Source organism: Alosa sapidissima, chromosome 8 (genome assembly GCF_018492685.1).
Source record: "Alosa sapidissima isolate fAloSap1 chromosome 8, fAloSap1.pri, whole genome shotgun sequence".
Lineage (NCBI taxonomy): Eukaryota > Metazoa > Chordata > Actinopteri > Clupeiformes > Clupeidae > Alosa > Alosa sapidissima.
In genome coordinates this window covers 13,313,016-13,327,454 of record NC_055964.1, presented here as the reverse complement: position 1 = coordinate 13,327,454, position 14,439 = coordinate 13,313,016, and the positions used below count along the sequence as shown (strand labels likewise).

General features: G+C 42.9%; 1 protein-coding gene across 3 annotated transcripts in view; it reads left to right on the top strand.

The window, feature by feature from the left end:
• Positions 1-5,459: 5,459 nt before the first annotated feature.
• Positions 5,460-14,439, top strand: part of sv2ca (synaptic vesicle glycoprotein 2Ca) — a 38,422-nt gene continuing 29,442 nt past the window's right edge. The window contains exons 1-2 of one of the 3 annotated variants that reach the window (XM_042100077.1): positions 5,460-5,522; positions 13,719-14,436. In XM_042100077.1, the coding sequence (XP_041956011.1) occupies positions 13,839-14,436 (598 nt within the window). In that variant the 5' untranslated portion in view covers positions 5,460-5,522; positions 13,719-13,838. The other 2 variants (XM_042100076.1, XM_042100078.1) reach the window with 2 other exon arrangements.

The following is a 14,439-nucleotide window of genomic DNA, read 5'->3' as shown; positions in this document are numbered from 1 at the left end:
AAATGCTTCTCATAACAAGCTCAGGTAACATTCATGAATTTGTTTTAACATTAATGAATTAGTCCTCACATCATAGCTTAAAAGGGCACCAATTGAGGTGTAATGCATCTGAATGTTCACCCTAACTCTGGATATGAATATCACCCTAACTCTGGATATGAATATTTTTACACATATATTTTTTACCACATTTGCCATGTGCTGTACCTTTACACAGATTGTAAGGAATGATTCCCTCTTCCTTAAAATGCTGTTACATGATAACATTTGTTTACGTTTTCCTAGAAAAAAATGGGTGGCTCATCTTACCCCTATTTTCAACTTACCCAGTTCTCTCCTACAGTAACGGTGGATAGATAGCATTCAAGCTGTCTGGCAGATACAGATACAGTCCTTTAGTGTGAACAGGCAGCCAACCATGCACTGGCCTTGGAAGGGAAGTTTGGATTTCAGCGCTATAGTGCAATTGCAGGCTATAACCAGACTCGTCACACTAGTGTCTGGAATGGATGAGGGCGTCTCTGATACAGTTGAAGAGGCCAACGTCTACCTCCCGCTCTCCTTCATAGTCGGTCTGTGGCTGATGCGTGGTCGGAGAGCGTCAGTCTCCAGCTGGGCAGGCCACATGAAGTACACCACCGCAGCCTATTCGGCTTCACAGAGATCCTCATTGAGGATCAGGGGTGTGGTGAAGTGAAATACTGGTTCAACTCCTGGTGTGAGCGTGGCCGTGCAGTTGCACCTCTGCAATGAGAAGGTGCCCATGCTCTCCCTATTTTGGGAGCAGCTGGCTAACTGCTTAGATCAATGAAGAGTCGCCGCGTGAATCACCTCTCTGGTCTCTGCCTTGGTCATGGCCTGGAGGTCTCACTGCTGTCCTGGGGCTATAAGGGGAGGAATACACACAGATGGGTCAGATGGGTGGCAACTTCCTCATTGCTCCAGCTTTTATTGCATAGGCTACTGCTAGTTTTACTTGCGAGAGGTATCATCTAGCTGTGTTGTCCCTTTGTAGTTGGACAGCTTTGGCTTGTGTCTTTAGCTGTGCTACAAGGAGGCTAGCTACAGCTCTGGTTGTTGGCTTGTGGTCAGTGGCAGTGGACAGCAGATGTTCTGTTGTGGCATCCCTGGTCTCTGGGGGGTGACAATGACGCAGTGCATTGGATCTCCATCTTTAGCAGGCCCTGTCTTGCAGACTCACAAGTATCAGTCTGCTCATTGGCCCTCCTCAGTTCAGCTCAGTTCTTTCTATTCTTTAGTGTGGTGCTCAATCAATCTCTGACTCTCTGATACTCTCACATAGCCTACTCAGAGGATCTCATTCACTGTCACTACTACAGTTAAATAGGAGGCAAATTACTCACCAGTAATGCTTACATCAACAGTGGAAAGATAGCATAAACCAACACATCATTAAACAGCATGATACTCAGATAAACTGATAACCGGCACATGCATGTCTATACATATATGTCTATACACAGAATGGGGACAGAAACCACACTATTTCAGAAATTTGTTTCAAAAACACTGCAAACACAAAACTTGCTCGCACAGCATGATGGAAGCCACTATTAGTTTAAAACAATATAAGCCTAGTGAGAAAATGGAACGTTAGGCTATGTTTTTCTTTAGTGGTCTCATATTATTTTTGTTTCAAATGAATTTGCATGGAATTAAAGGAGAGGACAAGCTCCACTAAAGTATCCCTGAATTTATCCCTCTAGCCACAGTGATTTAATTTTAAATTGAATTAAAATCTGTGTTTTTTGTTAACATGTCAGCTTAAGCTATGTATCGCTCAAGCAGGGGGATCTCTAGGATGCTTCAGAAGCTGTCAAATAGCAGGGTTAGGCTATACCACAACATCACACCTCTGTGACTCAATGTGATCCCACGGGTATTTATCACTGCCCTGCCTGGAGTCTGACAGGCAGTAAATTATTTGGCTTTGAGGGACTTTCTATCACAAAGTCTTTCATTTCTATTTGAGCCACTGCCAGCTCACATTCGCAGGATACCTTTGTCAATGTCTGGGAAAGAGAGTAAATGGAGGGAAGAAGCTTGGCGGTGTCGTCACAAATCTCTACCGTCCCTCCTGTCCATTTTCATTAGCAGAGCATCTGTCTCTGCAGAGGAAGGAAGAGAGAGAGGGAGAGAGAAGAGAGAGAGAGAGAGGGAGAGAGAAAGATGTGACCCTGCCATAAACCCGCCAGTTGGGGGATCGTTTGGTCATTTCACAGAATGGGTTGTAGATAGGATCAGGGTCACAGGGTTGAGACTTGTGTGAAGAGCTTGCTTGAATTTGCTCGCAGGTCTACTAAAAAAAGCAGGTCTCTTGTGCGTTATTATGACCATCGCTAGTGTTGCGTCATATAGGCTAGGTTTAGTTTTTTTATATCCGGATTTTTTTTTCTTCAGTAAATTTCTGTCAACGATTTCCGAGACACTGAAAGACCGGGCTGCACGAAACTTGGTAGGTGTATGTTGCCCCACAAGAATAACATGGAACCCCCCTCCCCCCACTCACACGTAAGGAGGGTAGACCAGACACAGTTTCCTGTGAATATCTCGAGAACCGTAGGGCCTAGGATGACCAACTTTTTTTCATATGTTGGTCTCCAGGGGCCATGTCAACACATCCACATATCCACTCATTTGAGGTGTAGCACCACCTAGTTAAAAATGAAAAGGCAAAAACGATGTGTTGTAATCGCAGGCATCCTTGGCTGACAGATTCAGAAATGCATGAAATTTGAAGTGTAGGATCATTATGACACCCTCTGAATGCATGCCAAATTTCATGGAATTCTGTTCATGGGGGGCCATATCACCTACACACACGCACACTTATACTTATATATACTTATATTTATATACTTATATTTATATACTTATACACACATACACACAGGCATGCACACACTCACACACACCAATGCATGCACACACACGCACACATAAACACACACACACACATAGACACAGGCACACACAGACAATACACATGCATATGCACACACACACAGGCATGCACACACGCACAGGCACTCACACACACACGCACGCACACACACACATACACACATAAACACACTCACACACATGCACGCGAGCGCGCACACACACACACACATAAAAACACACACACATGCAAGCAAGCAGGCACATGCACACACACACACACAGATAAACACACACACACACACCCCCTTACCCCCACATACACACTCACAAGTTAACAAACACACACACAAAGAAACACACATATACACAAAAACAAACACACACTCATTTACATACACAAAAGTTGCAAGAGTAGGGGCTGGAGTAGGAGATGGAGACAAATTGAAAAGCGATTTATTTTTGTGGAGAGAATGTGCAAGACTGAGCGGCGGTCATATATTGTACCGTTTTGCGGTACATCTAGTTTGATGGTTTACATGCATGAAGATTTTACATACCTCACTGCTATTCCCTGATACTGAATGTGGAATACTCAAAAGAAGAAACATAAGTAAAAAATATAACAGCAAAAAGACTACTTTGACAAAACATCCTATTTTATTTGTGATTTGAAGCATTTTAACGGATCACCTACAGTGATTATTAAAGAGAATCATGTCACCGTAGACATTATTTTCTTGTGTGTTCGATGTAATAAAAAGAGCAATGAAAACCACCAAAAATATGTTAAATGCTGAGAGAAACAGCATTAGTTTGTGCTTGAGATGAGATCTAGTCAAGTGAGTTGAGCTATAATGTATCCCTACCAGTTTTTTTTTACTCCCAACAGATATAAGTAGAGTACTCGCATGTATCAAGTGTCTGTATGCATACTGATATAACAATATTCTTTAAAATTGGAGCAGAGAGGTTCTATGCGTGTTCCCAGTCCTCATAAGTGAAATGGCGCAGAGGAATACTGCATTCTGCCGTGGTCTCTCATTAAGATAAGTGCTGCTTGGCTCTTCATCATTTGTACCGTAAATGTAGCCCACTTGCCAACACTGAATGGAAGAGTGCTTCGGCCTGAGGTCACAGACTCTATGAATCACCACATTTAGAGGACAAAAAGATGCTTCTCTTTTCTCTCTCTCTTTCTCTTTGTGTGTGAGAGAGCGTGTTTCCCCCGTGTTTAAGTGTAGAGGTAATTCTTAATGTGCCTTGCCATGTGTGTTTGTGTATGTTCCATGTCACAGCATGCATGTGTGCGTGTGAGGTACTTTTTTGAAAGTGAAATGGTGCACTTTAATCTCCTGGTTTGTTAAAAACTCACCCTGGACCGGGGCCAAACATGGTCAGTCCTTGGCAATGTGGGAAGCCAGCTGTGCACTTTCTGCTTTGCCCCCAAGGAGCCTCTGCACCAGAGACCCAGGGGACCCTGCAGCAGCACCCTGGACAGCGCCCACCAGCACAGCACAGCACAGCACAGCCTCACTGTGGAAGGCATAGGCCTACCTAAAACAGCTTGGGTAGCAACAGCTGTCCAGGTATTAGCCAAACTGAGCTTTGTTTTATTGATTTTTTTTCTCCCCTAGCTGCACACAGAACTAACCTCTGTATGTTAATCATGGTTCCATGTTTCAGTCCGAATGAGCCACAAAATGCATAATGTCCTTAATTAGTCCATATAATATATGCTATTTGCAGATTATTTCTCTGAAAGCTAAGTTACTGCCAGGATGAATTTCAAATGTCCGAGGATGGACAAATCAAATTTTGTTTTTGACTTGAACAATGCCATTTTGTGTTCCCTTTAACTTGACCAGTGTCTTTGCCAAAAGTTAATAAAGTTTATTATTTTAAAAAAAAAGCAGATTTCTCCCAACATCTCTCATTGTTGCTATGCTTCTGTAACTTTTGCCATTTTGGCATTTTACTCAGTGCCATTTTATGCCCACCCCCCACTTCTACATTTGGATGAAGAAGGCATTCTGCTGTAGCCTACTTGTTTGACTGTTAATTTATGACATTCTCTTTCGAATGGTAGAATGAGGGCTGAGAGGGTTAATCAAGGATCTTTGGTGAGGGGGATTGGTGCTGTTAATCATTTTATTCAGAATGGTCTGAGGGTGGCTATGAGGTGAGCTGCCTTTTGACAGATAAGGAACATTGATTGTGTTCACTTATGTAATTATTGGAGCATTGTTGCATAATTTTGGAGGGCAATAGCTCTCAATTAGCCATTTATGCCATATCTAAAAGTAAGGATGAAAATGTTATTCATCATCAATAATAATTCAAGCCACGTCAAGATATATATCAAATGAACAATGTCCACTTTGTGCTACAGCACAACAGACATAGACACATAGCCTACATACATACACGACAGACAGATCAGATTTTTTGAAAACCTCCAGATAGCTTCCATTCTCTTGAATACGCAGCATTTACGTTGGTTGCGTCACGTTGTGGTTGTAAAAACACGTCAGATTTTCTTTAGTCTGTCCTTACTTTTTCAGGCTGGGCGCTTTGACGAACGCGCTCCCTGACAGGCATGCACGGGGCGTGCAACGGTAGGCTACCGACGCACCGACGCAATGCTTCTTTCTTATTTCACCTCACCACTTGCCTTGCTTATTCCATGAGACGGGGTTTACCCGCATCAAGCCATTATATACAGTTATTGATTCTCTCTCTCTCTGTCTCTCTCTCTCCTTTCTTCAAGTAGCTCACTGCAGAGATAGAACTGCAACGGGGAAAACCTTACCGGCAGCAACTAGCCTACCTCAATTTCTTACATAGAACTAAATAAAAAATCTCTACGCGCTATCAGCAAAGCTTTTAGCAATGGGTTGTTATCCTTACACTTCCATCTACGTCGCACCTTAAAGCCTTAAACGGTAAGTATTATTCTGTTTCCTCCTACAGATATTGAGAATTCGTGCATTTTCAGCATCCCCGCTTTTATAAGATTGGAAATGACTGTTATTTCCTGATAATGAAAACTTCGTCTTTTGAGAGGTGCAAGATAGGCGTATTGACATATGTTGCTCATGGGAAACTGGATGCTGCTGTTTTTAACTTTTAGGCTATTACATGAGAGCATCGGGTGTAGGGGAAGGCTGCTGCATAAGCCAACTGCTTTTAAGCCCACTCAGCAATTTAGTCAGTGTTTTCGTGACGGACTACAAATGAGATTGTAAGTAGCCAACCCTGCCTTGTGTGTCATAGTTTAGGCTAAAATGTAAATATTAAGGTTCGCAACATGTAAAGTTATAGGCTAACCTATTGTGTGTTCTATTCGCCTAAGTCATGTTCATGAACACGACTATATTTGTAGCTAGATTAAGTTATTTTGCTTTCGAGATAGAAGGTATTTTACGTATGTTGGACTGGGTAATGCTTTGAATGAAGGGAAAGAAGCAGTTTTGCCAAGTCTCCGTCTCTCAAGTAGCTTCAGTCACATCTAATGTGCACCGCACGACGACATCAGCCCGGGGCAATTTAAGCACTCTGCAGTGAGAGCGCAGCGGCACATCTATCTGTACATTTCTGTGTCGGTGCGCATATTTAGAGGTATTTTCATATCTATTCATGTATCTATGTTCAGAGACAATTCTCCAGTGTCTATACGGCTGTTTATTAGTGTTGCATAGCTCACACAAGGCTTTATTGCACAAAAGTTTAGTTTTGTTCTTACACTTTTTCAATTGAGAAATAGCCCATAGCCTATTTCTTTTCCAGTGAGGTTTTCTAAGCACTGTGCCAAAATAGTTACACATGATTGCATTGATCCAAATGATGATTTAGTAGTTAGAGATTATCAATTAAAGATGGAAAAATGGGGTTCCTTGACTTTGAGAGCCACTGATGCTTAAGGATAACTTTCCTTGTTGGATCGAATGAAATGCAGAACATGCACCTTATAGCCTAGTATGTCTGCATCAGGCAACATGAACGGCTTGCTGTGATTTGAATCAGTTGGCCTTTACATTTATTTGAACTGAGAATGTGTTTGCCTTCCAATGCATTTTATCAGTATTAGTCATTGTATAACTAAGTTGTAGGCTAGTCATTGTGGTTCTCAAGTCATTATTCAAAGAGAAACCACAGATAGTTGCTGATTCAAGAGGGTCCGGTCCATCTAGGGTCTATCTAGGACGTTGTTTGCAATGGAAGGTTTAGGTTGGAATTAATTAATTGTAATTCTGTCATAAGGTCTTCTCTGCTACCTACTTGCTGCCCCCCCCCTTTCTCTCTGGGTTATTTGCAGCTGTAAGACGCATATTGTGTTATCCTTGTTCAAATGGTGACCACAATGAAGGGGCCTGATGGAGCTGTTACCTTTGCATTAGTCACTCCTTTAGTCCAATCAGCTTGTCATTGGGGGCTGAGTGCTCAAGGTTGCATTCAAGATGGTAGCACTCCATCAGCATGGCTGCCATAACGAGGCTTTTACTGGGGCGCTGCTCAAGTTTAGATAAATCAGGTGTGGGGTGTGAGTCACCCTCCTCATTAGTGGGTTTTCAGCTACTTGCCAATTTAGCCACAACTCATTAAGCTTTTTTTGGAATCTCGGTGTCTAGGTTACATCAAAATGATAGCTAACCCTCTCTAAGCATAAAAGCAGACATGGTGTTAAATGGTTGGTTGGTCTGGAAGCTTGTCAGTCTATGTGTTATGCCTCTTTTTCTAAAGAGTACTTAATTATGGAATATATTTTAAAGAGAAATGTAGATTTTAGCACTGAATCCTGTAGAGGTATTAGCCTTCCACACATTTTCATGTAATCATTCAAAGTGATCTTCACTGCATATTAATGACCAAACTGTATGGTGGGCCTGCACATAAGCTTTATTTATTAGTCATCAGTGTGCCATGAGAATGTTTGACCGTGGCCATCTCTCCCCCATGCTCTTCTCGGACTCTGTGGTGGTACCTGGCATGGCTGGGTGAACATATGTCCGGTGCTTAGATCAGAGAGCCACTCGTTTGTTTGCGCGAGAGCCCCCGCAGCCTTGTGTGTGTGCATGTGTGGGGGTGGGTGGGCTCCATCTCTTTCCATCTCTCTTTCTCTCTCTCTTCCCTCTCTCTCTCTCTCTCTCTCTCTCTCAGTGTCCCTCTTTCCCTCTGTGCTCATTGAGGAAAAATTCGTTATTGAATTACCTGCAGGCCGAGGAAGGGCAGATCAGCCAACCAAGCTCTGATGCAGAGTGACAGCCTCAATGCAATCTGCAATTCCTCTCTCTTACTTCTCTCTTTCTCTCTCTCTCTCTCTCTCTCTCTCCCTCTCTCTAAAAAGGTTGCAATGCATGGATATGTTGTCCTATTAAGATGTATGCATGCGCTTTCAAACCGCTATAGTCGGAGAACAAGATCAGTCAGAATGAGTGATGATATGACATGAGATACTAAAGCAAAGTGTCACAACCAGAACAGGGTATGCTTTGTTATGATAAGTGTTATTCTCCTGTAATCAATACACTTGGACATTGGTTGCCTAGTCTAGGGCCAATCTCAGTATAGGAGACACTTAGGTGTGAAATAGGTGACACTACCATTCTTAACTCGGATCAGTAACTTCTTACAAAGGCTGTTTGTAACCCTAAGTTACAAGTGCCCTTGGACCACTATTTCATTGCAATTCACTTGAATTTGCATTTCAAATAAAGTTTATGTTGCACTATTATCACTGAACACTATCTCATGGTTCTTTGCAAAACTCAAGGTCTAAAACCCTGTAGTGCAAGCAAAAAGGTGATATGCTGTAACGGTCATCTTTATATGTTGATGAGCAACGTTGATTTATGAATTGCAAATTTTTTTATTTAGTACATTTTGTGTACTGCCATTTCATGTGTGTCTTTCTTTGGAACCAACTTAATTTACATATGTGTAGGTGTGCTCTTATCATCCACCAAGAAATTAATTTGTGTCAACATTAACCATACATAGAATTAGCACAGGGGAAGCCCACCCACTGGGTATGAGTAAATAAGAATCAGCTCGAGCAAAAAAAATCCATTCCTGAGCTCTGCTTGTAGAAGGGGACTTGTGGTATGTGGGCTATCATTAAGGATGGGAGTGAACACAGCAGCCTTGAAATATGTCACAACACCTCCCTCATCCACCTTTCAGAGTTTCTAATCTGTGTGTGCCCACACAGTTTGTTTGTGCTCTCTCACTCTCTCTCTCTATCTCTCTCTCACTCTCTGGTTCCTTTCCTTCACTCTCTCCTATGTCACTTTCACCCTGTCTCTGTGTCTCCATCACTGTTCTTTGTATCCCCCTCCTTTTTCTCTCTCTCTCTTTCTCTCTCACACACCCACACACAGCCTCTCGCAGTCTGTTTAAATCTATCTTTAGTATTACTTCGTTCTGGGCTCTTGGTATCTCCACCCCCCCCCCACTCTCTTTCTTTTTATCTCTCTCTCTTCTCTCTGTCTCTTTCTTTCTCTCTCTCTCTCTCTCTCCCCTCCATCTTATACTAATGGTATCAATGGCCGATGAAATCTCTTAACACAAGACGTTCCAGACTCCCTCTCAGGGATGAGGTTATGTGCTTTTAGTTCTGATGTGATTACGCCCAAGCCTGGCCCATTAGAAGATTGGACAGGACTGATTTGCACTGTCTGACAGTAATGAACGAAACTGACCCCTCTGTCCCCCTCCCTTTTACGGCTACTCATCTGACATTGCTTTCTGGATGCCAGTCAAAGTCAAATGTGTCATCATTTCCAGTTAGGAATGCAACATGGTGTGCTGTGTAGTTGGCTAACACAGGGTTTGGCCGTCTGTCCTTTATTCTATTTCACTTTCTTTCTTTCTTACTGCAAAATCTATGTTATTGAATCATTTGTGCATAGTATTGTCAAATGGATACTATTACAGCTAGGTCAGTCTAGTGGGTGTAATCTGACATTACCTCTGCTCCCACGTACACAAGCAGCATTGATTTTCCCACAAAGGTTAATCAGGCCTTGTATTTTTTTGTTTTCAAAAAACAAAATCAAAACAAAACAATAGATCTTTATTGTTGTGGGAAAACTAGCCTAAGAAAAACTGATCCGATTAATCTCTCAGGTCTTACCGTTATATTATGCAATTTACAAACCCTCATAAATTACAGTATGTATAATAACTATGTTTGTAAGTGACTGAGAATAATGATTGAATTTGATTTGGTCCCACTTTAAATCAAGTGCCCTTATTGCAGTGCACTTATGTGGGTAATGGTACTATACCCCAGTATAACTGTACAGCATTTGGTTGTAATTGAAAAGTAAAGATAAACATTAAAATAACAAAAAGAGAAGTGGTATATTATTGCTACATTATCTAAAGCTGGCATTTGTTTTTCTAAGCATATTCATACCAAATATGAATAACTGGGCCTAAGTTTTGGGTTTCCTTATTCAGTGATATCAGCCCTAATGACAAATTCATGTGACTACTGGAAACATCAAACTATGTGATCTCAACTGGTACCCTGCAATCGCGCTTCTCATCAACCTCCTCTCATCTCATCTCATGCTTAGACATTCAAGCGTACAGTGCTTGACCTGCGGTAATTCTTTACATACCAAAGAGGCCAGTATTGACCAGAGGCACCATACATCATCTGGACAGGGGTCTATCGAGAGCACGAGTCCTGTTTTCAGACCTTATCCTGCTGGATCCGGAATCTTTGTTTAACCCAATCCATCCATGTCCTCAATTCATAAGGAGCTGAGGGACTGCTGCTGCTGGTCAGTGACTCTACCGAATCCTCTTCACTGTTTATTTTTTCCTGCTGAGCTGGCTGTCTCCTATCAGTCATCCTGATGATGGCTGCTGGGGTGTAGAGGCCTGTGATAAGGCTCTTGGGGGCTGTCAGGGCCAGATGGGGGGGGGGGTTAGGTTTCACCCCAGACTCTGACAAACAGATGTGGGCCAGGCAACAGAACCAATAATGGATGGCTCCCGAAAGGGAATTGCCTCCCACCTCCTGCATGCTGACTGTGAAATGGGTTGAGGGGAGAACTGTTGTGCTGATCTTTGATGCCAACAGACTGGTTTTCATCCTTGGAGCATTTAGGAGTATTAAAGTGTGCTTCGAATACTGAAGCATTGTGGTATTTTTTTTACCAAATTTCCAACTAAATTACTTACTGGATTTGCTTCCTACTATCTCAATTTTATGATCAAGCTGTACATCCCCAACTGCCCACTGCGGTCTTCTGATGAGTGTCTATTGTGTCGACCAGTCATAAATGCTAGGTCAAATGGTGGACTCTTCTCAGTAGTTCCATGTTGGTGGAATGAGTTGCCCAGTGCTCTCTGTTCCTGTGATAGTTTTGGGTCTTTCCAGAGGGCTCTAAAGGCATATCTGTTCAGCATGCACTTAGTTAATTAAGCGTTTCTTATGAGTTATGGTTTGTAGTATTTGTTTATTTTCATTTGGCTATTGATTGCATTGACATTATTGTTTATTATTTCTATTCTCCTTAATGTAGTCTTACCGTAACATTTTAAAACTGTTCACTGTTCATTTTAACTATTGTATTGTTTTTATTTGTAAGTCGCTTTAGACAAAAGCGTCTGCCAAATCTCATAACCATAACCATAACCAAATGACATCTCCCAGGCACATTTAACAAACTTTGTGCACTATTTTGATAGGTATGTGCAGCATTAAGTATGGTTTGTTTATTGACCAGCATGAATACCAACATGTTAAACTGATATTCCATTCCCGCACAAAATGGCATACAGTTGATCTGTCTGTTTTTACACACAGTAATGCGAAATCATTGATCATGTTCATCGTTTACAAATTGTCTGCATCCCTGTGAGAATTGAGCTGAATAACCTGGAATCGGCAGTGACATTTTCCTTCTCAGTCCAACGATGTCTTGAGGAGCAGTTAGTGGTGTTTTGGCAGGGGCTCAGCAGCCCCTCTGGACGGAGCATCAGGGCCCATTAAAACCCCGCTGAAACATCACACTCCCCAACAGCATGCCACTGCGACCTCCACAATGCTCGCAGCCAACTGCCATCCATCAGGGAGGCCAGGAATTCTTTTTAAAGCTTACTTTTATTTATCTGTGGCATTAAAAGGTGTGTGGCATATTTACTGTTTTGAAGGACGCCCAGATTTTAAGTAGCTCACTTGTTTAAGAATAAATATACACTCAACTTTTCTCCTCTCTTCTCTTCTCTTCTCCTCTCTTCTCTTCTCTTCTCTTCTTTCCTCCTCTCCTCCTTTCTCCACCTTTGTTCTCTCTGCTTTTGGACTGTATGCCTAAGAGGGGTTACAGTATTCAAGGATGTTTAGAGGCCCTGTGTGTGTGTGTGTGTGTGTTTGTGTGTGTTTTATTCTGGCCTCTTTACCTCTGACTGGAGGCACGTGTGTTTTAGTTACTGCAGTTGGCAGGTGATGACTTATATTAGGCCTTGCTGGTTCAAAGAGAGAGGTGATACTGTCCATCTTTATGCAGCTAAAAATGGCAGTCCCTTTTCATCTAGAATGACTTTTGACCTTTGGAACTTCCTGGGGGTGGGTAGATAAGAGAGGGTGCTTGGGGGGTAAGGTCAAACCACAGGGGCAATAAATTTGAGGGAGTCATCAGTGAATTGCATGCATGGGTTGTAAGGAAGAGTCTTTCGGTCTGCTTGGCTAGTCATGCCTTAGACCTCTGTTCTATTACAGTAAAGACAAATTGATTTTGCACTGAGGGTTGTTTATTAGCTCTCCCCCTGCACACTTCAATTGGATTTCCACAAAACAAAACATGACTCAGCATTTTATTTCCGTATGTCTGTAGAAGACATGCAGAGGAGGAATGATTTACTTCAGCCAGGAAATATATTTAGATATCTGCCTGTATAATGAACACCTACACATAAGAATATATTTCACCTGTTATACTTGAAAAATGTAATCATCGTGTTTAATTTGAGTATAAAAATGTGTTAAAACATAGTGATTGGGCCTTATTCACTTTCGGATGCTATGGCTAGGATGAAGACCATGGTATCAATGGTATCAAACTACATGGCTTAACACACCCATTAGGTCTAGCAAAAAGGGCTATATAACGCTATATCATGCTCACTCAGTGAGTGCTGTTTGTTTCTCTCTCTCCCTCTGTGACTTCCTTTTTATATTTACATGGACTATTGTGGACCTTGTTGAAATGCAACTGATACTTACAGATTACAGTGCATAAGTAATATGCCTTTCAAGTTAACAGCCAATGACCTTAATGACTATTCGAAGTCTTTTGGCTTATATGTAGAATCTGTGTTCAGATTTCTGTGTTCTGTGTTGATTTTCCATTAATTACATGATATTACATTTCAGTATGCATTATTAAAAGCTTCATTATAAAGAATAAATTAATCGTGATTAATCACAGCATTTACAGTACATTTACATTTACATCTACTTTATTAATTTAGCTGGCACTTTTATCCAAAGGGACTTACAGATGAAGACTGACATTAAAACTACACTGTAGGAAGTAGGCCTCAGAGTATTGATAAATAGTACCTTTACATACAGTACAATATGAATAGAGGATGATAGTGTAGATGCTCAAGTGATAACCAGAAAAGTCATGAAGTGATTTTTATCACCAGGTTTTATCGGACTAGACAGAGTATGTGGTATAAGTCCATGGTGTTGCACTGAATACAGAAACCCATCAACTCATAATCTTGCCCCTCTCACTTTTCAAAATCGCACTTCTTGAACACAGTCGCCCTCCTTGTGTCTCCCCACCCAGGTTTATGGATGATTGGCACAGCGGGGCCTGGTAGCTTCGAGTGGTGACTGCAGACTGCCTGGGGTGTCGTGACCCCATCACTTGAGCCGCCTCTCTCTCTGTGAGGCCCCAAGGCCCAACATGGACGACACAGACAGGGACAACAGGACTTCCCTGGTGCGGGGGGCCAAGGACCTGGCCAAGGAGGCCAAGCGGCACGCCGCCAAGAAGGTCACCAAGGCGGTGGACCGCGCCACGGACGAGTACGCCCTGCGCTCGTACAGCCGCTTCCAGGACGAAGAGGACGAGGACGCCGGCGGCGGAGACTATTACCACCAGGGCAACTACACAGGGCAGCCGGCCAACGACGATGAGGGCTCCAGCGATGCCACCGAGGGTCACGACGACGAGGACGAGATCTACGAGGGCGAGTACCAGGGCATCCCCAAGGACACGCCTCAGCAGCGCGACGGCCAGGTGGCACTGGGCAGGCCAGTGTCCGACGGCATGAAGGACCGGCGCGAACTGGAGACGGAGCGCCAGGCCGACGAGGAGGAGCTGGCGCAGCAATACGAGCTCATCATTCAGGAGTGCGGCCATGGACGCTTCCAGTGGCAGCTCTTCTTCACGCTGGGCCTGGCCCTCATGTCCGACGGCGTGGAGGTGTTCGTCGTGGGCTTCGTGCTGCCCAGTGCAGAGACCGACATGTGCGTCCCCGACTCCAGGAGCGGCTGGCTAGGTA